The sequence below is a fragment of the Dendropsophus ebraccatus genome, chromosome 3 (assembly GCF_027789765.1).
Source record: "Dendropsophus ebraccatus isolate aDenEbr1 chromosome 3, aDenEbr1.pat, whole genome shotgun sequence".
Lineage (NCBI taxonomy): Eukaryota > Metazoa > Chordata > Amphibia > Anura > Hylidae > Dendropsophus > Dendropsophus ebraccatus.
In genome coordinates, this window is record NC_091456.1 from 199,402,730 (window position 1) to 199,429,414 (window position 26,685).

At 50.1% G+C, this 26,685-nt stretch overlaps 3 protein-coding genes across 8 annotated transcripts in view; all 3 read left to right on the top strand.

Annotated features, from left to right (window-relative positions):
- The first annotated feature begins 2,403 nt into the window (after positions 1–2,403).
- Positions 2,404–4,075, top strand: B3GALNT2 (beta-1,3-N-acetylgalactosaminyltransferase 2). Its single transcript, XM_069964888.1, has one exon. It carries the CDS (start codon positions 2,465–2,467, stop codon positions 3,866–3,868), a length of 1,404 nt encoding a protein of 467 aa, XP_069820989.1. The 5' UTR covers positions 2,404–2,464; the 3' UTR covers positions 3,869–4,075.
- A 4,114-nt stretch (positions 4,076–8,189) lies between these two features.
- LOC138786372 (zinc finger protein ZFP2-like) overlaps positions 8,190–26,685 on the top strand; it is a 147,471-nt gene continuing 128,975 nt past the window's right edge. Inside the window, exons 1-3 of one of the 6 annotated variants that reach the window (XM_069963354.1) lie at positions 8,505–8,592; positions 9,632–9,799; positions 23,326–25,848. In XM_069963354.1, coding sequence (XP_069819455.1) covers positions 23,327–25,777 — 2,451 coding nt within the window. In that variant the 5' untranslated portion in view covers positions 8,505–8,592; positions 9,632–9,799; position 23,326 and the 3' untranslated portion in view covers positions 25,778–25,848. Of the gene's footprint in view, positions 8,225–8,484; positions 8,593–9,631; positions 9,800–19,684; positions 20,531–23,325; positions 25,849–26,685 lie in introns of those variants that run through there. The other 5 variants (XM_069963358.1, XM_069963355.1, XM_069963351.1 and 2 more) reach the window with 5 other exon arrangements.
- LOC138786379 (gastrula zinc finger protein XlCGF71.1-like) lies at positions 11,721–14,061 on the top strand. The gene is made up of 2 exons (XM_069963368.1): positions 11,721–11,909; positions 11,993–14,061. Exon 2 carries the CDS (start codon positions 12,376–12,378, stop codon positions 12,856–12,858), a length of 483 nt encoding a protein of 160 aa, XP_069819469.1. The 5' UTR covers positions 11,721–11,909; positions 11,993–12,375; the 3' UTR covers positions 12,859–14,061.

Consider the following 26,685-nt stretch of genomic DNA (forward strand, 5'->3'; position numbering starts at 1 on the left):
CCTAAACTAATACAGACCCCTAAACTAATACAGACCCCAGACCAGATCCTTAAACTAATACAGACCCCAGACCCCTAAACTAATACAGACCCCAGACCAAACCCCTAAAGTAATACAGACCCCAGACCCCTAAACTAATACAGACCCCAGACCAGACCCCTAAACTAATACAGACCCCTAAACTAATACAGACCCCTAAACTAATACAGACTCCTAAACTAATACAGACAGCAGACCCCTAAAGTAATACAGAGACCAGACCAGACCCCTAAACTAATACAGACCCCTAAACTAATACAGACCCCAGACCCCTAAACTAATACAGACCCCAGACCAGACCCCTAAACTAATACAGACCCCTAAACTAATACAGACCCCTAAACTAATACAGACCCCTAAACTAATACAGACTCCTAAACTAATACAGACAGCAGACCCCTAAAGTAATACAGAGACCAGACCAGACCCCTAAACTAATACAGACCCCAGACCAGACCCCTAAATTAATACAGACCCCACACCAGACCCCTCAACTAATACAGACCCCAGACCGGACCCCTAAACTAATATAGACCCCAGACCAGACCCCTAAACTAATACAGACCCCAGACCAGACCCCTAACTAATACAGACCCCAGACCAGACCCCTAACTAATACAGACCCCACACCCCTAAACTAATACAGACCCCAGACCGAACCCCTAAACTAATACAGACCCCAGACCCCTAAACTAATACAGACCCCAGACCCCTAAACTAATACAGACCCCAGACCAGACCCCTAAACTAATACAGACCCCAGACCGGACCCCTAAACTAATACAGACCCCAGACCGGACCCCTAAACTAATACAGACCCCAGACCGGACCCCTAAACTAATACAGACCCCAGACCGGACCCCTAAACTAATACAGACCCCAGACCGGACCCCTAAACTAATACAGACCCCAGACTGGACCCCTAAACTAATACAGACCCCAGACCGGACCCCTAAACTAATACAGACCCCAGACCGGACCCCTAAACTAATACAGACCCCAGACCGGACCCCTAAACTAATACAGACCCCAGACCGGACCCCTAAATACAGACCCCAGACCGGACCCCTAAACTAATACAGACCCCTAAACTAATACAGACCCCAGACCCCTAAACTAATAGACCCCAGACCCCTAAACTAATACAGACCCCAGACCCCTAAACTAATACAGACCCCAGACCACACCCCTAAACTAATACAGACCCCGGACCCCTAAACTAATACAGACCCCGGACCGGACCCCTAAACTAATAGACCCCAGACCGGACCCCTAAACTAATACAGACCCCAGACCCCTAAACTAATACAGACCCCAGACCGGACCCCTAAACTAATACAGACCCCAGACCCCTAACCTAATACAGACCCCTAAACTAATACAGACCCCAGACCCCTAAACTAATACAGACCCCAGACCCCTAAACTAATACAGACCCCCAGACCAGACCCCTAAACTAATACAGACCCCAGACCGGACCCCTAAACTAATACAGACCCCAGACCAGACCCCTAAACTAATACAGACCCCAGACCGGACCCCTAAACTAATACAGACCTCAGACCGGACCCCTAAACTAATACAGACCCCAGACCGGACCCCTAACTAATAATGACCCCAGACGAGACCCCTAAACTAATACAGACCCCAGACCCCTAAACTAATACAGACCCCAGACCCGACCCCTAACTAATACAGACCCCAGACTAGACCCCTAAACTAATACAGACCCCAGACCCCTAAACTAATACAGACCCCAGACCAGACCCCTAAACTAATACAGACTCCAGACCCCTAAACTAATACAGACCCCAGACCAGACCCCTAAACTAATACATGCCCCAGACCAGACCCCTAAACTAATACAGACCCCAGACCGGACCCCTAAACTAATACAGACCCCAGACCCCTAAACTAATACAGACCCCAGACCCCTTCATGAATCACAACTGCAGCTATTAGATTTGTCTCATACTATAATAGTAATAAGAATGTACCTTATCGCCCTCAGCAACCAATCACAGTCCAGCTGCCATACCAGCCCTCCTTCATGTTTGAAAGCTGAGCTGTGATTGGTTGCTAGGGGCGACCATCCTGTACCACAGCGCCATAACCCTCCTCCATGGCGCCTTCCCTCACAGAGAGGAGACAACCAGTCCCATAGATGTATGATCTGCATCTGCGGTCATGTGACTAAACGTGGTACAGTTCTCCCGTACACAATGCGCATGCGCAGGGCTGATCAGCCAATAGCCACGCATATGTCCAAATCAATGTCTTCAAAACTGAAGACGCAAGAATCAGCGTACGTGACCAGGCGAGCCAGCCAATAGCCGCGCACCGCATAGGCCGTTGCCCCGGCAATAGTACGGGCCGCGCTGTGATTGGCCGGAGCCGCGCGCTGACTTCCTGTGACCGGAGCCCGATGCGCCGTGTGCTGCTCCTGCCGCTGCTGCCGTGTGTGCTCGGCCTCCTCGTGCAGCTGTGGCTTCGCTCCCCGCACCACACGCTGGTCATCGGTGTCCTGTCCGCCCGGCAGCACCGCGCCCTCCGGGACTCCATCCGCGGCAGCTGGCTCCAGGCCCTGCCCCCCTCCCGGCGGCCTCTGCTGCGCTTCATCGTGGGCTCCGAGGCCTGCTCCGTGCCGCCCGAGGACCGGGAGGACCCGTACTCCTGCCGCCTGCTGAACATCACCTCCCCCGTGCTGCAGCGGGAGATCGAGGCCTTCACGGGGCCGGAGCCCGCCCGATCCCCGCAGCGGCAGCTCAGCGTCACCTTCCGGGTGTTACACCCGATCATCATCACCCGGCTGGGGGCGTGGTGTCCCGGGCTGACCCGGAATCTGAGCGTGCGTCTCTTCCAGGCGGAGCACGAGGTGTCCCTGTGTGGGGCCCGGCTCACGCCCCTCAGCCCGGGGGCCCCGGTGTCCTCCGCGGGGGTGTGCTATAAGCCGGTGGAGCAGTTCATCCTGCCGGAGGGTTTCCATGGCACGGTGCGGTGGGACAGCCATGACGGGGAGGGGTTACCCATGTGGGGCGTGCAGCGGGTGAGGCTGAGCGATGGCGGGGGCGTGCTGCGGCTGGTGGCGGCCGCTGAGGGGCTCCTCCCCTATGACTTCTCTCAGGGGGCGGAGGGCATCGCTGGCGGCTTCATGTACACGGTGCACGATGGCGAGCTCCTCCTCCAGCGACTCAGCACCCGCCCCCTGCGCTACGCCCAGCACCGTGCCGCCCTGCAGGAAGAGGAGGCGGAGCTGCAGGCCGAGAGCCACGCCCACAGCGACATGGTGTTTGTGGATGTGGTGGACACTTACCGCAACGTTCCCCGGAAGCTGCTTCTCTTCTACCGCTGGCTGGAGGCCGCCGCCACCTTCGATTTCCTGCTAAAGACGGACGATGACTGCTTCATCCAGCTGGAGGAGGTGCTGCGGGCCCTGGAGGAGGGACGGGTGCGGGGCCCCCACGCCTGGTGGGGAAACTTCCGCCTCAACTGGGCCGTGGACCGGACGGGGAAGTGGCAGGAGCTGGAGTACATGAGCCCGGCGTACCCCGCCTTCACCTGCGGCTCCGGCTACGTCATCTCCCGCGACATCGTCCAGTGGCTCGCTGCCAACGCCGACCGCCTGAAGACTTACCAGGGCGAGGACGTCAGCATGGGCATCTGGATGTCCGCCATCGGCCCCCGCCGCTACCAGGACGACGGATGGCTCTGCGAGAAGTCATGTGACCGCACCATGCTCTCCGCCCCTCAGTTCTCTGCGCAGGAACTGTCCGAGCTCTGGCAGCAGAAGCTGCGCTGCGGGAATCCCTGCGAATGTGCCAACACCTGACCAAAGAGCACGCCCACTACTATCCAATGGAACGTTCCAGTACTGGGGTGTCCTGCCACAGAATTGGACCCCACAGAGGGCGACGCCTTATATTTATTATAGTAGCATTGTGTGGAGTGGGCGGAGTCTGAGTGCCCCTCAGTGTTCTGCACCTTTTATAACTGGACAGATATATTATATTACAGGCCACATATATATTTATTAAAGGGATAATTTTTTGTATGTTATTTGTCTTATTCTACGGAGGGAAGGGGCACGTACTATAGAACAGTATATACAGTGAGGCGGTACATAGACTGATGACATCACTACCGAGCGATATACAGGGAATAAATGAGATGGAAGAACTATGTAGAGTCTAACACTGATCTCTACTGAAACAATAGAGGGTGACCCGTCCTGCCTGGGCTCTATGGGGTGGAGGGCCCATCCTGCCTGGGCTCTATGGGGTGGAGGGCCCGTCCTACCTGGACTCTATGGAGGGGTGACTCATTCTGCCTGGGGCGGAGGGGCCTGTGCTGCCTGGGGCGGAGGGGCCCGTGCTGCCTGGGCTCTATGGGGTGGAGGGCCCATCCTGCCTGGGCTCTATGGGGTGGAGGGCCCGTCCTGCCTGGGCTCTATGGGGTGGAGGGCCCATCCTGCCTGGGCTCTATGGGGTGGAGGGCCCGTCCTGCCTGGGCTCTATGGAGGGGTGACTCATTCTGCCTGGGGCGGAGGGGCCCGTGCTGCCTGGGCTCTATGGGGTGGAGGGCCCGTCCTGCCTGGGCTCTATGGAGGGGTGACTCATTCTGCCTGGGGCGGAGGGGCCTGTGCTGCCTGGGGCGGAGGGGCTCGTGCTGCCTGGGCTCTACGGGGCGGAGCGGCCCGTGCTGCCTGGGCTCTATGGGGCGGAGGGGCCCGTCCTGCCTGGGCTCTATGGGGCGGAGGGGCCCGTCCTGCCTGGGCTCTATGGGGCGGAGGGGCCCGTCCTGCCTGTGCTCTATGGGGCGGAGGGGTGACACGTCCTACCTGGGCTCTATGGAGCGGAGGGGCCCGTCCTGCCTGGGCTCTATGGAGGGGTGACTCATTCTGCCTGGGGCGGAGGGGCCCGTGCTGCCTGGGCTCTACGGGGCGGAGCGGCCCGTGCTGCCTGGGCTCTATGGGGCGGAGGGGTCTGTCCTGCCTAGGCTCTATGGGGCGGAGGGGTGACATGTCCTACCTGGGCTCTATGGGGCGGAGGGGCCCGTCTTGCCCGGGCCCTATGGGGCGGAGGGGCCCGGGCCCTATGGGGCGGAGCATCCCAATTCTTTTACGCACACAAATTTCTCAACCTCCATTGGCTGCAAATTTTTGTGGTGCCTTTATGCTGCATGAGAAATTAAGAAACCGCAGATCTGGCTGTAGCATTTACTGTACATATAGGATATACATGAACCAGTGCTGTCAGTTTACAGATCACACAGGAGTACTTACCTAGCGTGCTGTGGATGTGATTCGTTGTCCTGTTCCTCCAGCTCTCCTGTCCAGCTGCTATGTCTTCAGGCCTCTTCCTGTCAGTCATTCAGTTCTAAGGGAGGTGGCAATCTGAATATACAGCGGCTGGACGGAGAAGAGGAGGCCGGAACACAGAAGTAGCGCTGATGGTAAGTATACACTGCTGTGTGATCTAAAAACCGACAGCATGAATCTATACATATCCCAGACCCATGTGTGTGTGTGTGTGTATATATATATATATCTCCCAAAACTCAAAATATACATATCCCAGACCATATCTCAGCCTCCTTTATATATACACATGTATCTGTGCTGTCCGTTTCCCGTTATCATTACTTACACAGGACAACGTGCGGCTGATGAGGATCCATTTTGAACCTTCCTCTACAGACCCAATGAGCTGAGGATCAGGCACTTACCTAGTCCTCAGCTGATTATCGGCCACAAGAACGTTTCTTGCCACACACCCTGCTGCTAATCACCCCGTTAGGTCGACCAGTGGGTCCGGGCAGGGGGATGAGGGGGTCTCGCACAGTTGTTGTCTCCCACATCCAAGGAATTGGAGAAGCAGTAAATGTGTCCAGAGTTTATGTTCACTGCTCGATGAGACTGGAGGGGAGAAGAGTGTGGAGGAGGATAGAGGAGGCGGTAGTGAGATGGTCGGCCCTGGAGCCCCCTTCACACTGGGGGTGACTGATCTGTTGTGTCACACGTCCCGTCGCCCCAGGATCAGTGTGTAACCTGACCCTTCAGAGCAGACGCCTTCTTCCATTGCTTCAGGTCTGATGGCCGTCACACACAACAGCACTAGGGGGGAGATTTATCAGACATGGTGTAACGTGACACTGGCTCAGTCGCCCCCGGCAACCAATCAGATTCCACCTTTCATTTACCAAAGAGTCTGTGAGGAATGAAAGGTGGAATCTGATTGGTTACTAGGAGCGACTGGGCCAGTGTCATAAAACTTCCCAAATGTGTTCTTGTGGTAAGATCTTTATTATCACTTCTGTACATCTATTTGCAATGGGAGACAGTAGAATGAGATATTAGAACTACAAGTCCCAGCATTTCCAGCCTGTTATTATGGGAGATCAGAGGACATTACAGGAGGTATAAGAGGGCTACAAGTCCCAGCATGTCATTATAGGAGATCAGAGGACATTACAGGAGGAGATATAAGAGGACTACAACTCCCAGCATGCCCAGCCTGTTATTATAAGAGATCAGAGAACATCACAGGAGGAGATATAAGAGGACTACAACTCCCAGCATGCCCAGCCTGTTGTTATAGATCAGAGGAGATTACAGGAGGACGTATAAGAGGAGGACTACAACTCCCAGCATGTCCAGCCTGTTATAGGAGATTACAGGAGGACGTATAAGAGGAGGACTACAACTCCCAGCATGTCCAGCCTGTTATTATAGGAGATCAGAGGACATTACAGGAGGAGATATAAGAGGACTACAACTCCCAGCATGCCCAGCCTGTTATTATAAGAGATCAGAGAACATCACAGGAGGAGATATAAGAGGACTACAACTCCCAGCATGCCCAGCCTGTTGTTATAGGAGATCAGAGGAGATTACAGGAGTACGTAGAAGAGGAGGACTACAACTCCCAGCATGTCCAGCCTGTTATTATAGGAGATTACAGGAGGACGTATAAGAGGAGGACTACAACTCCCAGCATGTCCAGCCTGTTATTATGGGAGATCAGAGAACATCAAAGGAGGAGATATAAGAGGACTACAACTCCCAGCATACCCAGCCTGTTATTATAGATCAGAGGACAATACAGGAGGAGATATAGAACATCACAGGAGATATAAGAGGAGGACTACAACTCCCAGCATGTCCAGCCTGTTATTATAGGAGATCAGAGGAGATTACAGGAGGAGATATAAGAGGAGGACTACAACTCCCAGCATGTCCAGCCTGTTATTATGGGAGATCAGAGGAGATTACAGGAGGAGATATAAGAGGACTACAACTCCCAGCATACCCAGCCTGTTATTATAGATCAGAGGACAATACAGGAGGAGATATAGAACATCACAGGAGATATAAGAGGAGGACTACAACTCCCAGCATGTCCAGCCTGTTATTATAGGAGATCAGAGGAGATTACAGGAGGAGATATAAGAGGAGGACTACAACTCCCAGCATGTCCAGCCTGTTATTATGGGAGATCAGAGGACAATACAGGAGGAGATATAAGAGGACTACAACTCCCAGCATGGCCAGCCTGTTATTATAGGAGATCAGAGGACATTACAGGAGGAGATATAAGAGGACTACAACTCCCAGCATGCCCAGCCTGTTATTATAGGAGATCAGAGGAGATTACAGGAGGAGATATAAGAGGACTACAACTCCCAGCATGTCCAGCCTGTTATTATAGGAGATCAGAGGACATTACAGGAGGAGATATAAGAGGAGGACTACAACTCTCAGCATGGCCAGCCTGTTATAGGAGATCAGAGGACAATACAGGAGGAGATATAAGAGGAGGACTACAACTCCCAGCATGTCCAGTTAGTTATATTGTACAGATCCTTTCTAAACTGCCACCCCTCTCCACTGTCGACAACGCCCCCAGGTCACATGACCATAATCCCTCCCTTTCCCTAACACTGCTGACCCCGCCCCCCAAACACACGTCCTTCACCCACCCGCATTCTCTACAGGTTGAGCCCCGCCCCTTTGCGATATCCTCACAGGTCCTTCATCCACCAGCATCTTCTTTCTGGTAAGCCCGCCCACTTGTGACATCATCACAGGTCCTTTATCCACCAGCATCTTCTTTCTGCTAAGCCCCGCCCCCTCGTGACATCATCACAGGTCCTTCACTCTTGTACAGTAGCAGATGCACAGGTCCTGGTCAGTGGTCACTGTTGTTATGTAGTTTGTGCTTCTCTCTTCTCTCTGTTATCAGCCAGGAGATTGTTTACTATTAAAGGGGTTAGTAAGAGCGTGACTATTGTGCCCAGGTTGTGTTTGCTATTAGAACTGAGCTGTGATACCACACACAACCTGAGGCCAGAGTGGCGCTGTTTCTGGAATAATACAGCTGTGTTTTTCTTATAGTAGATATTCCCTTTAAAGATATCTGACTGACAGCCTGCTGATCTCTTCTCCAGGCGCTTCTTCTCCTGAATGACCCCCCAAGGATGGAGAAGGACAGGAAGGAGATGACTACAAGATTATTAGACATCACCCTGGAGATCATCTGCCTGCTGACCGGAGAGGTGACCCCTATAGATGTATATGCAGGGGGATGGCGGGGTGTCCGATCAGCTGATCAGAGGATGGTGCAGGCCTGGGGCAGCAGATATACTGGTGTATCCTCATAGAGGGGGATGGCGGGTGTCCGATCAGGTGATCAGAGGATGGTGCAGGCCTGGGGCAGATATACTGGTGTATCCTCATAGAGGAGGATGGCGGGGTGTCCGATCAGGTGATCAGAGGATGGTGCAGGCCTGGGGCAGATATACTGGTGTATCCTCATAGAGGAGGATGGCGGGGTGTCCGATCAGCTGATCAGAGGATGGTGCAGGCCTGGGGCAGATATACTGGTGTATCCTCATAGAGGGGGATGGCGGGGTGTCCGATCAGGTGATCAGAGGATGGTGCAGGCCTGGGGCAGCAGATATACTGGTGTATCCTCATAGAGGGGGATGGCGGGGTGTCCGATCAGCTGATCAGAGGATGGTGCAAGCCTGGGGCAGATATACTGGTGTATCCTCATAGAGGGGGATGGTGGGGTGTCCGATCAGGTGATCAGAGGATGGTGCAGGCCTGGGGCAGCAGATATACTGGTGTATCCTCATAGAGGGGGATGGCGGGGTGTCCGATCAGGTGATCAGAGGATGGTGCAGGCCTGGGGCAGATATACTGGTGTATCCACATAGAGGAGGATGGCGGGGTGTCCGATCAGGTGATCAGAGGATGGTGCAGGCCTGGGGCAGCAGATATACTGGTGTATCCTCATAGAGGGGGATGGCGGGGTGTCTGATCAGGTGATCAGAGGATGGTGCAGGCCTGGGGCAGATATACTGGTGTATCCTCATAGAGGGGGATGGCGGGGTGTCCGATCAGGTGATGGTGCAGGCCTGGGGCAGATATACTGGTGTATCCTCATAGAGGGGGATGGCGGGGTGTCCGATTATTACAGATTATTACAGGATATTATAGGTTATTACAGATTATTACAGGTTATAGTCCCTGACCCTGGGATTTACTGTGATGACAGATGTGGAGTCAGTAAGTGTCTCTCTCCATACACAGGATTACACAGTAGTGAAGAAGTCCTCTAGTGGGCGCTGTGGGGCCCCTGGGTGTGACGGATGGCGAAGAACCCTGAGCCCAATCCCGGGGCCCCTGATACATGAGGAAATGGATGAACAGCAGATCCTGGATCTCACCAACAAGATGGTGGAGCTGCTGACTGGAGAGGTGAGACTGTGGCTGCTGGGACATTATACAGTAATACAGGAGGGGGGGTAACTGGAGAGGTGACACTGCTGGGACATTATACAGTAATACAGGAGGGGGGGGTAACTGGAGAGGTGACACTGCTGGGACATTATACAGTAATACAGGAGGGGGGGTAACTGGAGAGGTGACACTGCTGGGACATTATACAGTAATACAGGAGGGGGGGGGGATGACTGGAGAGGTGACACTGCTGGGACATTATACAGTAATACAGGAGGGGTGGGGGATGACTGGAGTGGTGACACTGCTGGGAATGCTGGGACATTATACAGTAATACAGGGGGGGGGGGGGTGACTGGAGAGGTGACACTGCTGGGAATGCTGGGACATTATACAGTAATACAGGAGGGGGGTGACTGGAGAGGTGACACTGCTGGGAATGCTGGGACATTATACAGTAATACAGGAGGGGGGGTGACTGGAGAGGTGACACTGCTGGGAATGCTGGGACATTATACAGTAATACAGGGGGGGGGGGGTGACTGGAGAGGTGACACTGCTGGGAATGCTGGGACATTATACAGTAATACAGGGGGGGGGGTGACTGGAGAGGTGACACTGCTGGGAATGCTGGGACATTATACAGTAATACAGGAGGGGGGGGGTGACTGGAGAGGTGACACTGCTGGGAATGCTGGGACATTATACAGTAATACAGTAGGGGTGGGGGTGACTGGAGAGGTGACACTGCTGGGAATGCTGGGACATTATACAGTAATACAGGAGGGGGGGGGGTGACTGGAGAGGTGACACTGCTGGGAATGCTGGGACATTATACAGTAATACAGGGGGGGGGTGACTGGAGAGGTGACACTGCTGGGAATGCTGGGACATTATACAGTAATACAGGAGGGGTGGGGGGATGACTGGAGAGGTGACACTGCTGGGAATGCTGGGACATTATACAGTAATACAGGAGGGGGGTGACTGGAGAGGTGACACTGCTGGGACATTATACAGTAATACAGGAGGGGGGGGGATGACTGGAGAGGTGACACTGCTGGGAATGCTGGGACATTATACAGTAATACAGGAGGGGGGGTGACTGGAGAGGTGACACTGCTGGGACATTATACAGTAATACAGGAGGGGGGGTGACTGGAGAGGTGACACTGCTGGGACATTATACAGTAATACAGGAGGGGGGGTGACTGGAGAGGTGACACTGCTGGGACATTATACAGTAATACAGGAGGGGGGGTGACTGGAGAGGTGACTGCTGGGAATGCTGGGACATTATACAGTAATACAGGAGGGGGGGTGACTGGAGAGGTGACTGCTGGGAATGCTGGAACATTTTACAGTAATACAGGAGGGGGGGGGGGTGACTGGAGAGGTGACACTGCTGGGACATTATACAGTAATACAGGAGGGGGGGGGGTGACTGGAGAGGTGACACTGCTGGGAATGCTGGGACATTATACAGTAATACAGGAGGGGGGTGACTGGAGAGGTGACACTGCTGGGACATTATACAGTAATACAGGGGGGGGGTGACTGGAGAGGTGACACTGCTGGGAATGCTGGGACATTATACAGTAATACAGGAGGGGGGTGACTGGAGAGGTGACACTGCTGGGACATTATACAGTAATACAGGGGGGGGTGACTGGAGAGGTGACACTGCTGGGAATGCTGGGACATTATACAGTAATACAGGAGGGGGGGTGACTGGAGAGGTGACTCTGCTGGGAATGCTGGGACATTATACAGTAATACAGGAGGGGGGGACTGGAGAGGTGACACTGCTGGGACATTATACAGTAATTCAGGAGGGGGGGATGACTGGAGAGGTGACACTGCTGGGACATTATACAGTAATACAGGAGGGGGGTGACTGGAGAGGTGACACTGCTGGGACATTATACAGTAATCCAGGAGGCAGCAGGCTGGGGGGGATGACTGTGTGATCATTGTGTGTGTCAGGTTCCTATAAGGTGTCAGGACGTGGCGGTCTATTTCTCCATGGAGGAGTGGGAGTATGTAGAAGGACACAAGGATCAGTACCGGGATGTGATGCTGGAGGATCAGCGGCCACTCCTATCAGCAGGTGAGCAGGGACAGAAATGTATGTAGTATATGTAGTTTTTAGTCTGATACATTTCTCTACCTTGTGGATTTTTTGTTATTGAATGTTTTTAATCCTATCAGAAAATCTCACAGTGAATTGTGAAGGAAATTTCCTCTTATCACTGAATTATAATATAGAAGATATCGCGCCGCCTTGTCCGGAAGACCCTGTTACCTATCTACCGTATCACCCACCCAACCATGAGGAACCTTCCCTTGTCCAATCACAGACGAGTACAGGACAGAAGGGGGAGGGAAGGGTTCAGCTTGAGGAGTGTGGAGAACAGTTCATAAAAAGTCCAAGTCTTTTTGACGAGAAGCTGTACTTCTGTACAGAATGTGGGAAATGCTTTGGAGATTTATCTAAGCTTGTGAGACATGTGAAAATCCACACAGGGGAAAAGCCATACTGCTGTTTGGACTGTGGAAAGTGCTTTACAGATAAATCAAGGCTCGGCAGACACATGAAAATTCACACAGGAGAGAAGCCATACTGCTGCTCTGAGTGCGGGAAATGTTTTGGGGATAAATCAAAGCTCATAAGACACATACAAAGCCACACAGGAGAGAAACCATACTCCTGCGCAGAGTGCAAGAAGTGTTTTAGAGATAAATCAAGGCTTAATGGACATGTGAGAATTCACACAGGAGAGAAGCCATATTCATGTTCAGAATGCGGGAAATGCTTTACAAATAGATCGGATCTTGTTAAACATCAGAGAATTCACACAGGAGAGAAGCCGTTTCCTTGTTCAGAGTGTGGGAAATGTTTCACGCATAAATCCTATCTTGTGATACACGAGAGAATTCACACAGGGGAGAAGCCCTATTCCTGTTCAGAATGTGGGAAATGTTTTACAACTAAATCAAATTCAGAAACTCATCAGAGAATTCACATAGAGAAGAAAAACTTCTATGGACTTGAATGTGGGAAAAACCAGAGCTAAAAAAGAAAACAGATTCTTACCAGATTAGGTCAATGAAAAGGGCTTATCCCGGATCTGGCAAACACCATAATGAGTTTATCTGAGGTCAGTTGTGACTGGTATTTATAGAGGGAAGGGGTCACCCATCTGTAGACAGCTGCAGGGTTATTGCCCCTCATCAGTACAGAGCAGGGTGCTAGGTGACTCTGATAAGAAGCCTTAGGACATGACTGAGAATGTAAGCCAAGCTTATTGGAGTCAGGCACTGGCTAGAAGGTAAATCTGCCTCCACAATGTGGCGTCGGAGAGCTGCTGTGCATATCCTTCTCAGTGGAGTATAATTGGTCTGTAAGTCTTTGTCTTTATTCCTATGGTCCCCTCTGCGGCCAGGACCCTGCTGTGTAGTGACGAGGGGCAGTAAGCCCAGACAGCCGTCTCTAGATGGGTAGCATCTCCTTCTGACTCCCTGCCATGTTGGCAGTCTAATCGACTCTATTTCCTGGCAATTATTTTTAGACTTTGCTTAGTAAAAAATAGTTTTAAAAACAAAACCCTTCCTTGCGGTTTATATGCCGAGTCACGTCCTACTGGAGTCAAACGCTGGGAGAGTCAGGCCTTCTCCACACGTCTGTAGTTCTGCCTGCAGTTGTGGATAGGACATTGGACCAGTGTTATTCAATGGGGCTGTTCACACGTCTGTACACGGGGATGCCATCTGTGCCAGAAAAAATAAAGGATTTGTAATGCGGACCACTATGTTACAGATACACATTGGTAGGGAGGTCCGCCGGCTGCACTATGTACCTGTGAATGTAGCCATCCCCCCAAGGGAGGCCTCAGCAAGCTCTTACATAGCCGCCTTTTTCCCAGAATTTTCCATAACTTTTTTTTTTTTTCAGCAATAAGCGGATCCAGTGGAAGGAAGGAGTAGACGGCTGCTCGTTACACTTTCAGTTGCTTTTGAATGACCTTCCGGCTTTGATTGCTGCTACAAAAACTCTGTGTGTGTGTGTGAATGCGGCCTTAGAGTGGGTGAGAGGAAGAATGGGGTGTTATGTCCGTGGATGCAGAGCACTCTCAGGCTTCATGGATTAGGGATTCTTAGGATTCAGTTCCTGACGAAAAAAACAGAAAAAACTAGGAACATGTCAAACGTTTTTATTGTTATGCTGCGTTTACACAGAACTATTATGGTTCGAATTTTCGCATAAACGATCGCATTTGAGTGACAATCGTACCGTTTAAACACAGCAAACGACGAGCGAGAAATCGTTCATTTTGATCTTTCAACATGTTCTTAAATCGTCGTTCGCTGAAAATTCGCAAATCGCTTCGTGTAAACAATTTTTCACCGATTTACCCTATTTAAAAGATGGGCTTAAGCGATCTTAAAAACTATCGCAATAACGATTTTTCTTACGAATTTTCAAACTATTTTTCTAACAATTTATTCGTCTAAACGCTGATCGTTATCAAAACCAAATTGTTGCTTTAAAATCATTAAACGATTGATTGGGCGAATTATCGCGCCGTGTAAACGTTGCATTAGCTGGCGGCCATGTGCTTCTCTGCCCTGAATGACCCCATAGACTTGCATTGGGAGCCCATCCAGGTCACATGACACAGAGTCGGGAGAGTGACACCCAAAGCTATCGGTAACTTTTTGGACACATCTGAAGATATGTTATAAGTCACTATAAATGACAGTAACGCTTTAAAGGGGAAATCCGTAGGAAATGATAATTTGGCAGTAGGCAGGGGTAACATAATAAACAAGTGCTACTTACCTCTTCCGGTGCCCCCACAGGGCTGTCTCACAGGTTCCGGGACCTCTGCCGATCTGGGAAATCTATCAGCCTGGTCACAGTGTCACTGAACGAGATCAAGGAGCCCGGCGGGATTAGGCAGCGCTGTTGGAAAATTAGAATTTTCTTCAGACTTCTCCTTTAAATCGGGAACGATCAGCTGATTTGACGAATCTAACCTGCCCCCTATGGCACGTGGGTCTCTTACCTTCCTACTCAGTGCCATTCCTGTGCTGTTAGCAGTGTAATCCTTGGTCTGAAGCATCTGTAGGAGCATTGCCCCGCCCCCAGAGTGCGTTGGGGGCAGGGCAGTGCTCTGGGCTGAAGATTCCACTGCTAACAGCACAATAACAGCACCGAGGAGGAATGGTAAGAGACATACCGCCATCCTCAGCGCCTTGTGCACAATAGGGGCTGTCGGCAGGTCAGATTCGTCTAACCTGTTAATAGTTCCCCTTTAAGGTAAGACGTCTAAAGAATCGGATATCAGTCACTCCACCCTCTAGGTTAGGATTTCCTAGGCCGGTCTATCCGAACAAGATCAATGAGCAGATCATGCTGAAAATGACCCCCCACAATCCAACAACCATACATTACCCACCCCCATACCAATGGATTGCTTCACTAAATCTCCCACCTTCATCAGGCAGAAAACCAGGGAATCCCATTACTGGAGACCCAGGAGGCACCCGTATGCCTTATACCAGGGGTGGGGAACCTTTTCCATGTCGAGGGCCGGTCGGGCATTAATAAAATCATTCGAGGGCCGCATACTGTGTGCGGCAGTTAGTAGCGTGGGTTTGCAGCACCCAGGGCAAGGCAAAGTATTGTTCCCCTAGTGCCCCTGCTATTGTAGTTAACCCCCAGTGATGCCCCTGCTATTGTAGTTAACCCCCCCAGTGATGCCCCTTGTAGTCTAGTTAACCCCCAAGTCATGTCCCTGGTAGCCTAGTTAACCCCCCCAGTGATGCCTCTGGTAGGCCTAGTTAACCCCCATCAGTCATGTCCCTGGTGGCCTAGTTAACCCCCATCAGTCATGTCCCAGGTGGCCTAGTTAACCCCCATTAGTCATGTCCCAGGTGGCCTAGTTAACTCCCATCAGGCATGTCCCTGGTGGCCTAGTTAACCCCCATCAGGCATGTCCCTGGTGGCCTAGTTAACCCCCATCAGGCATGTCCCTGGTGGCCTAGCTAACCCCCATCAGGCATGTCCCTGGTGGCCTAGCTAACCCCCATCAGGCATGTCCCTGGTGGCCTAGTTAACCCCCATCAGGCATGTCCCTGGTGGCCTAGTTAACCCCCATCAGGCATGTCCCTGGTGGCCTAGTTAACCCCCAAATAAAAAAAATAAACATCCCACTCACCTTACCTCCGTTCCCACGCTGCCCAGGTCCTCTTCTGTCCCAGGTCCTCTGTGCCCGTCTTTCTCCTGCAGGCGGCGCGCGATGAAATGACGTCATCGCGCGCGGCCCGCAGGAGACTGAAGACACGCGCCGCTCTGGAGGAGGAAGGAGCCGGCATAGACAGCATCCTCCTGTGTCCGTCAGCTGTCACAGACACCGGAGGATGCTGTGTATGCCGGCTCCTTCCTCCTCCAGAGCGGCGCGCATCACAGGGGAGCTGCGGGCCGCATCGGGAGGTCTCAGGGGCCGGATGCGGCCCGCGGGCCGGAGGTTCCCCACCCCTGCCTTATACTGTCTGCTGTGCTTTACTGTTTCATCCGTTCATAGCTTTGATATTCGATGTGTCAAAGTTGTATTACCTAGTTGTAAAAATCTTAAAGATTAACCAAAATAACTAAGCGCCCATTTAAAAAAATGCTTAATATGATTTTTTTCATGATTTCTGTGACTTTTTAATGGTTTCTGTGGCTGTGCCATTAATGTGGTGACCTACCTGCAAACAAAAAATGTCATCCAGTGCAAATTTTAGAAATATATGAAGACCCTAAATGTGTAACCCGAAGAGGTGGCGAACATGAGGCTCATCTTCGATTTCTACTGAAAATTAACTCAACATATTTTGTAAACACAAAAAAAATTCCCACAAATATAATGAGGCTTTTGGTTACCATTTTTTTTAGCAGTTGGGAGGGCTGCTTTTAACTATTTTCATGTCTGTAGTGGGTCTACATCTTGCCATTGCGGTGAGCTGTTGCATTTTTCTGTGTTTTTGTGTTTACAAAACATGTTAAGTTAATTTTCAGGCCCCGGAGACGTGTGTGATCCCCATTCATCAAATATACGATTACCAGCAACAAATTCCACCACTTCTTGCAGTAAATTCATCAGAAAGTCCTGGTTATTGGGTTTGTACATGGCCTTACCATACCGCTCCTTACTGTTCTGTGTCTTGGCCATTTTATATCCATCGTAGCCTGGACTTTTTCTCCTTGACCTCTTCACCATGGTATGAATCCGTCTGCAGTTAGCATTGTGGTCCAGGGCCGCCAGCTGAGTGCGAGCATACATATCATCAATGGTGGAGAGTGGCTGATCACTCTGGTACTTCACAATGGCGTTGTGGAAAACCTCTAGATCTCCAGTATGGCAGAAATGACATCCGCTTAATGTCCTTATAAATCCTTCTGACAGTAACAATGTTCTTTAGAGCTCTAAACTGGTGCTGTTCGTTTTCAGCCATTTCCTTCTGCATTTTGTAAATAAAAGTAGAAAAAAACAATGTGGGGCTCCTCGTGTGATACCTTCCAGAGACGGACAGAGTATGTAGGTGACAACTGCTCAGCTGATTGCCCTTGGGCTTTGTGCATATCACCCCTTACGAACCAGGGATACAGTAAACTCCCAAATAGGAGATGCAGGATGCACAAGGGGGGCCCCAAGCTGACTGTACCACTGAAAAAACGGGTCGGTCCACATAGGGGCCCGTGTATAACATAGGTGAGGCTTTTGGGCATAACAAATGATACTCTGGGGTCGGCGCTGTCCAAAAAGGTGCTTGGAGTCATCCAGTATTTAAAAAATAAAAAGATTTATTTCATATGGCACAAAATACAACGGTACCATGATACAACGTTTGGCGGGCACAGAAATCTACACCTGCTCCTAAGTTGTGGGCAGGCGTAAATCATGGTAAATTTGGTGCCGGAGGAGCCCCCCCCCCCCCTCCCCTCATGGGAGCAGGGAATAAGGCAGGCGTATGTGAGGGAGATGGGGTCAATCTGTACCTTCACCATGGTGTACGCCCGGCCCGCAACCTTCATAAATGTCCCCAACAATGTTTCAGGGCTTTGGTCTTGTTTCGTCGGAGATACAACGATTCTCACCCGCAGAAAGTGATGAAACATGGAAACACGTACAAACAAAAATATTCCGGCAAGGTCAAATAATAATCCAGGTTTATTGAATTAACCCATAAAAAATATTAAAGGTAAAGCACAGTCTCTCCTGTATGCTTGACGCATTTCAGCACACGTTAGGCCATTACAGCATCACAATGTATAAATGTACAGCTTATATATACAACGTAAAGCCTTCACACATAGTATATAACTAGTAAATATTGTATATAGCCCTCAAACAAGGTATACAGCAGCCAACCACACCAGGAGTTACCCCTGTGAGGAGCCTGGGAGAAGGGTCTCACCTCACCAGGCGCCTGACTGACAGAGATGACGCAGTTTCCGCCACCTCCTGCAATCCACGTTAATGTCTTTACTAGTAAGACGGACTTATCCTGACAACAAGAAGTGATCAGTAAAGACCAAGCGGGAGAGACGCCTGCTGGTGTGAGCGGGGCTGTGCAGGGAGAGGAGGAGGGCGCCACCTCAAGGGCTGTGAGGAGGAGAGAGCCATCTCCAGGGCTGTGGTGGTGAGGAGGAGGAGGGAGAGCGCCATCTCCAGGGCTGTGGTGGTGAGGAGGAGGAGGGAGAGCGCCATCTCCAGGGCTGTGGTGGTGAGGAGGAGGAGGGAGAGCGCCATTTCCAGGGCTGTGGTGATGAGAGCGCCATCTCCAGGGCTATGGTGATGAGAGCGCCATCTCCAGGGCTGTGGTGGTGAGGAGGAGGGAGAGCGCCATCTCCAGGGCTGTGGTGGTGAGGAGGAGGAGGGAGAGCGCCATCTCCAGGGCTGTGGTGGTGGTGAGGAGGAGGAGGGAGAGTGCCATCTCCTCGGATGTGGTGAGGAGGAGGAGGGAGAGCGCCATCTCCAGGGCTGTGGTGTTGGTGAGGAGGAGGGAGAGCGCCATCTCCAGGGCTGTGGTGGTGGTGAGGAGGAGGAGGGAGAGCGCCATCTCCAGGGCTGTGGTGGTGGTGAGGAGGAGGGAGAGCGCCATCTCCAGGGCTGTGGTGGTGGTGAGGAGGAGGAGGGAGAGCGCCATCTCCAGGGCTGTGGTGGTGGTGAGGAGGAGGGAGAGCGCCATCTCCAGGGCTGTGGTGGTGGTGAGGAGGAGGGAGAGCGCCATCTCCAGGGCTGTGGTGATGAGAGCGCCATCTCCAGGGCTGTGGTGGTGGTGAGGAGGAGGAGGAGGGAGAGCGCCATCTCCAGGGCTGTGGTGGTGGTGAGGAGGAGGGAGAGCGCCATCTCCAGGGCTGTGGTGGTGGTGAGGAGGAGGAGGGAGAGCGCCATCTCCAGGGCTGTGGTGGTGGTGAGGAGGAGGAGGAGGGAGAGCGCCATCTCCAGGGCTGTGGTGGTGGTGAGGAGGGAGAGCGCCATCTCCAGGGCTGTGGTGGTGGTGAGGAGGAGGGAGAGCGCCATCTCCAGGGCTGTGGTGGTGAGGAGGAGGAGGGAGAGCGCCATCTCCCGGGATGTGGTGAGGAGGAGGCCATGTGGGAGAGCGCCATCTCCAGGGCTGTGGTGGTGGTGAGGAGGGGGGAGAGCGCCATCTCCCGGGATGTGGTGAGGAGGAGGGAGAGCGCCATCTCCCGGGATGTGGTGAGGAGGAGGGAGAGCGCCATCTCCCGGGATGTGGTGAGGAGGAGGGAGAGCACCATCTCCCGGGATGTGGTGAGGAGGAGGCTATGTGGGAGAAATTTCCTCTATTGCCTGCTCCTCAGTGATTAGTATATTAGAGGAGCCGCCTCATAAATTCTCCCGCAGCTTCTCCTCACAGCCCGGGAGATGGCGCTCTTCTCCTTACAGCCCGGGAGATGGCGTCCTCCTCCTCACAGCCCGGGAGATGGCGTCCTCCTCCTCACAGCCCGGGAGAAGGCGCTCTCCTTCTCTTTCTCCTCACAGCCCGGGAGATGGCGCTCTCCTTCTCTTTCTCCTCACAGCCCGGGAGATGGCGCTTTTCTCCGCACAGCCCCCTCCTCATCCTCACAGCCCGGGAGATGGCGCTCTCCTTCTCTTTCTCCTCACAGCCCGGGAGATGGCGTCCTCCTCCTCATAGCCCGGGAGATGGCATCCTCCTCCTCACAGCCCGGGAGATGGCGCTCTCCTTCTCTTTCTCCTCACAGCCCGGGAGATGGCGTCCTCCTCCTCATAGCCCGGGAGATGGCATCCTCCTCCTCACAGCCCGGGAGATGGCGCTCTCCTTCTCTTTCTCCTCACAGCCCGGGAGATGGCGCTCTCCTTCTCTTTCTCCTCACAGCCCGGGAGATGGCGCTTTTCTCCTCACAGCCCCCTCCTCATCCTCACAGCCCGGGAGATGGCGCTCTCCTTCTCTTTCTCCTCACAGCCCGGGAGATGGCGTCCTCCTCCTCATAGCCCAGGAGATGGCGCTCTCCTCCTCTCCGTGCACAGCGCCGCTCACGCCACCAGAGGTCTCTCCCGCCCGGTCTCCGCTGATCACTTCCTGTTGTTAGGATAAGTCCGTCTTACAGGTAAAGACGTCACCACGGAGCGCAGGAAGTGGTGGGAGCCGGTGTGATCTCCGGTCAGTGAGGCGCGGATCTCCCGGTGAGGTGAGACCCCGGTGAGGTTATATACCGTGAGTGCGGATTGTATACTGTATGTATGGGCTGTATACTACGTGTGAGAGCTATATAATCTATGTATGAGGTATATAAATGTGTGAGGGCTATACCCTGTATGCATGAGCTATATACAATGTGTGAGGGCTATATACTGTATGTATGATGAGCTGTATACCATGTGTGAGGGCTATATACTGTATGTATGATGAGCTGTATACCATGTGTGAGGGCTATATACTGTATGTACTGTATGATGAGCTGTATACCATGTGTGAGGGCTATATACTGTATGTACTGTATGATGAGCTGTATACCATGTGTGAGGGCTATATACTGTATGTATGATGAGCTGTATACCATGTGTGAGGGCTATATACTGTATGTACTGTATGATGAGCTGTATACCATGTGTGAGGGCTATATACTGTATGTATGATGAGCTGTATACCATGTGTGAGGGCTATATACTGTATGTACTGTATGATGAGCTGTATACCATGTGTGAGGGCTATATACTGTATGTATGATGAGCTGTATACCATGTGTGAGGGTTATATCCTGTATGTATGGCCTATGTGCTGTATGTATGAGCTGTATACCATGTGTGAGGGCTATATCCTGTATCTATGAGCTATATACCATATTTGAGGGCTATATCCTGTATCAATGGGCTATATACCATGCGTGAGGGCTATATCCTGTATGTATGGCTATATACCTTGTGTGAGGGCTATATACTGTATGTATGGGCTATATACCACAAATGGTGACACCAAATATGTTTATAACATTTACTTTTTTAACTTAAAAGATATTAAAGGGGTACTCTGCTGAAACATCTTGCTGCCCATGGTTAGAAAATAATCCTGCCACCCTCGTTCGAGTCCGCCTCAGACGTGGCCATGCTGTAGGAGGATGCTAGGGAAGCCCGGAAATCTAGCAGATTAGTGCTGACTTACAGTGCGGGGTCAGGACATGTAATAACGTATTTATACTCATTTACCAACGGGTCATAATGACGATGTGTGGTAGAATAATGCCCAGAGTTACTGCTCATTAGTCATCAGGGAGTAGAAACATAGAGGACACGATACAAGCTGTTGTCACTGCACCTTTCACCCTTCTGTCGACCGATGGGCAAGAGCGTTGGGGTCCTGTAGTCGCCCTTTGCTGACACTTCCAGGTTCTGGGACAAGAGGTAGCTGCCCCCTCCCAGCCATACAGCTATAACTGTGTCCCGTCTCTGAATGGCTGATCGGATCTGCTACATCACGTCCCCGAACCCAAAAGCGCCCGCATATCAGGGATTAGAGCAACCGAGTGTGGGGCATTGAGGGAGCCAGGGAGGTAAGTGTATGATGTGTATACACTTTTTGACACGCCTCCTCCCGCCATAGCAGGGTTGTCTTGGCCAGACAACCCCCTTTAAATTGACAATATTCAGCGTTCTGTTTACATAACATAATTAATATTTTCTCTGTGAATACAGTGATATCTATAGTTTTACTACTTTGGCACATTAGAAACCAATTTTTTAATTGTTTTCATGTGATTTTTTTACCATTTTTATTGGTATATGACTTTCTGATCGCTGTTCTCCTTTTTTTTCCGAGGCAGATTGACAATACAGTGGTGCCTTGGATTACGAGCATAATTCGTTCCGGGACCGTGCTTGTAATCCAAATCCACTCTTAAACCAAAGCAAATGTTCCCATAAGAAATCATAGAAATGCAGACAATTGGTTCCACACCCCAAAAATAATGATTTATTATTCTGAATAACATGTAAAACAGATGAAACAAACATTCAGAAACAGCAGAATATGTGATATTATAAGTTCCTGTACAGTAATGGAGCGGATGGGAAACACAATGGTGGACAGAGACTGCAGGGGGCAGGAAGGAATGAGCAGGACAGATGTGGGCACATACATACAGCACTCTCTGTCCGGGGAGAGAGGGGTTACAGGTATAAGGAGATTACCTCCACAGACCTGTCCCCTGATGCAAGCCCCAGCCTGAAGTGGATCTGCTATGATTTGGAAGGTGAGGCAGACTTCCTAGGTCAGAGTACAGTGCTATAGACCCCGCTAGGCAGACCATGCCCCTCCGCTACTCTCCCTCCCACCCAGCACAGGGAGATCTTAAACCAAAGCAATGCTCTTAAACCAAGTCACAATTTTGAAAAACTGTGAGCTCTTAAACCAAAACGCTCTTAAACCAAGTTACTCTTAAACCAAGGTACCACTGTATTCTGGTGCTGTTTTTTTTTTTCCATAGTTTGGGTCATTAGAAACATGGCAATACCAAACGTATAATTTTTTTCTTATTATGTTTTTGCAATTCATTTTGTATCATTAATAAGTGTAATTTTATTATTTAAGGGGTAGGACAGGAGGATTTTATTTTATTATATTTAATTTTTGATACAAAACACTGCCCTTCTACTGTATTATGCTGACAGGTAATTCATACAACCCTGCCAATGCACAAGCAGGCCTGGGGACGCTTAGAAGGCAGTCAGTGCCTATCCGTGATGATTCTAAACTTTTATTCGCAGATACATAACTTCATACCGATAGTTTGGATACAGCTTAGTGAAATTACGTTATTGTTTAAAAGGGGACTCTGGGTAAGGGGTTTATCGTAATTGAAGCCATCAGAGGAAACAATATTTTACATATTTATTTTAGACCTTGTTTCAGTTCTTCTAGATCCGGCGCCAAGCTCATACAGTATATATGTAATCTACATTACTGTGTTCACCATTCTATAGATGTAAACTCTTTTTACTTTTCTTTTATGATAGAATGCCGGCATGTGTGGTGAATGGCTGCTCCCCAGCCAACAGAGGTTCGGAAACTCTCCATGTCTTTCCCAAGGACAAAGGACGAATCCGTATTTGGTTATTGGGAACCGGACAATACTCTGATAACCTAGAGGAGGCCGTGAACAAAATATTTGATGCTAAAAAGAGTGACACTTATCGGATGTGCGCAAAGCATTTTGCACCTTATTGCTATATCCATAATCCTCAAACTGGGAAAAAGAAATTAACCAAGAACGCAGTGCCAACAATATTTCCGCCGCCAAATGTGACAGATGAGCCAGCAACGACGCCTCCAGCAAAAAGGAAGCGTGGTGAGAAGGACAGAATTATTACCAACTTACAGCCTGGTGATTGCTGCCCGACGTGTTTCCAGGTGATTCCACTTCCAGTAACCACACAGGCCAGTACTTCAACTGCCGAGAAGTCAGTAACGCACGCAGAGAAAGCCACCGAGTTCTATAGATTTTTTGGTACATTGAACAAAAGAATTCAGAATACACCGAGAACATTTAGTGTCAAAACGCAGTGTACATTACTAAAGTCACGTCTAAGACGTCCCATGTGGAAAACAAGTCAAAGCAAGGCCACGGTACTTCCCAAGGTTGGTGAGAAATCAGTAGAGACATTAGTAGATCCTTCCCCACTTACTGAAGCAAATATTAAGAATGTAGAACCATCCTGCAAACCAGTAACAACACCTGACAAAAGCTCAGATCTTTTTCAAGTAGAGGAGCACACATTTCACATTGTGTTACCTGAAATTCCTCCGCTTTCCCCAATTCCCTTTGTGCCTCCGGCTGCGGAAGTAGAAGAAGAGCCCCATATCCTGAGAGAGGAACAGTCCACGTCCCACAGGTCACAAGATTCAGACTCCGAATCCTCAACAGAGGATTCAGAGGAGACTGACGACTCCCAAGAAGACGAAGGTGAAGATGATGTTTTTTCTGAAAGAAACTTGGGTGACACAACTCCCTATTATGTTCACCCGGTTAAACAGCGGAAATTTATTGTCTTTGAAAATTCACTGGATGAACTTATCCTGAAGATCCCATGCCAAACAGGAAGATGTACCAATCCCATAACCAAAATTGTAAAAATAAGAACAGGGTCTTTTATTTCCATCTCCGCCGAATGTGCAGACCGCCATTATAATCTGGTATGGGAAAGCCAGCCCAAGATTGACGGTAAACCGCTTGGAAACATAATCCTGGCCTCTGCCATACTTGCGAGCGGCAATAGTTTCCTGAAAATGAAACAATTTTTCCATCTAGCGAACATTATGGCGGTGTCGGAGAATGCCTACTCCAGGTACCAGCGGGATTATATATTTCCAACAATCACGCATTCTTGGAAAAACAACCAGATGGAGCATATAGAAAATCTACAAGAAGCCCCGGTGTGTATCATTGGAGATGGGCAGTGGGACTCCTCGGGAGATGCTAAGTTTTGTCTTTACAGTATGATGGATAATTTATCTAAAAAAGTTATATCTTTTGATATTAAACGATTGGCAATGGGAGTTTCCTCCAATGAATTGGAGAAGTTAGCCTGCAAACATGCTCTGGATTTTGTCTTGCAAAATGAAGTGGATGTAAAATTACTCTGCACCGATCGCAATTTCTCCATAAGAAAGATGATAAAAGAGGAGTTTTCTACCATTACCCATGAGGTTGATGCTTGGCACCTCTCCAAAAGTGTGGGCGAAAAACTATCTGCTGCCAGTAAAGAAAAAAACTGTGAAGACCTAGCAGAATGGGTCAGGGCAATAAGAAGACACTTGCGGTGGTGTTCAAACACTTACGACGGGGACGATGCCCTTCTCATAGCCAAGTGGAGGTCTCTCCTCTACCACGTGCAGAATGTTCACAGCTGGGAAGATAAGGACAGTAAATACACGTCTTGTCATCACGATCATCTCCCCGAGGACACAAAATGTAGAAGGAAGTGGCTAAAAACAGACAGCCCCAGTTTCAGAGCTCTAAAGAACATTGTTACTGACAAAAGGCTTCAGAAGGACATTAAGCGGATCTGTCATTTCTGCTATACCGGAGATCTAGAGGTTTTCCACAACGCCATTGTGAAGTACCAGAGTGATCAGCCGCTCTCCACCATTGATGATATGTATGCTCGCACTCAGCTGGCGGCCCTGGACCACAATGCTAACTGCAGGCGCATCCAGACCATGGTGAAACGGTTATTGAGAAAAGGCCCAGGCTACGATAGATATAAAATGGCTAAGACACAGGTCAGAAAGGAGCAGTTTGTCAAGGCCATGTACGAACCCAATAACCAGGACTTTCTGATGGATTTACTGCAAGAAGTGGTAGAGTTTGTTGCTGGTAATCGTATATTTGATGAGTGGAGATCACACACGTCTCCGGGGCCTGAAGACATCAATTTACATGTGAAGGTTGAGCAACAGGAAAGATGATGTTCAGAGCAATCGTTTTGCTGTCCATCAATATCATTATCCTAGTAAAGGTTTCTCCATCTTCTCTCTAATATTACTTTTCAGCTTATTGGTTGTTGTTATATTTTTAATGCAGGTTTGAGGTCACCAAACAAAAAATGAATATTAAAAAGGTAGCGGCACAGCCCCAGAAATCATCAAAAAGGACACGATCAAGAAAAAGAAATTCACATACTGAGAAGCAATATGCGAGAGTCATGTATAAGATTTTCCAAGCCACCCATTTACAAAATACATGACTTTGACAAGTAGGTATATGTGTATGCCACACACATTACATAGAAGCAGGCTGATGTTTGAACAAATGATCGACATTTAAAGTTCAGTCAGGTTTAGCTGATAGTATAAGATGTGCAGCGGCCTCCCGACTGTACAGCGACAGAGTCCCCTTTGTTTTGGAAGCTATAAGGGCCCTATTCCACAGGACGATTATCGTTCGCATAATCGTTAACGATCCAAACAACCACTATTGCGAAAGACCTGAAATCGTACACCCATTTGCATGGAATGATAATTGTTACTTATGATTGTTCTTACGGTCGTCTTGTCGTCGCTATTGCGTTCGTCACTACTGTGAATAACCGAACGACATCTTATTCAATGTGAATGATTTGCGAACGAGCGTCAATAAAAATAGGTCCAGGTCCTATTAAACGATTTCTCGGTCGTTAATCGTTAACTGCTATTCAAACGAAGATTATCGTTAAGATTCAAACGTTTTAACGATAATCTGAACGATAATCGTCCCGTAGAATAGGGCCCTAAGCCTGGCTGCAGTTTAACCCTCCCCATTGGGAAGACATGACAGTTCGGTTATGCTGAATGTTCCTGTGCCTGAAGAGGTTGGAAGAGATAACCGTTGTGTGATC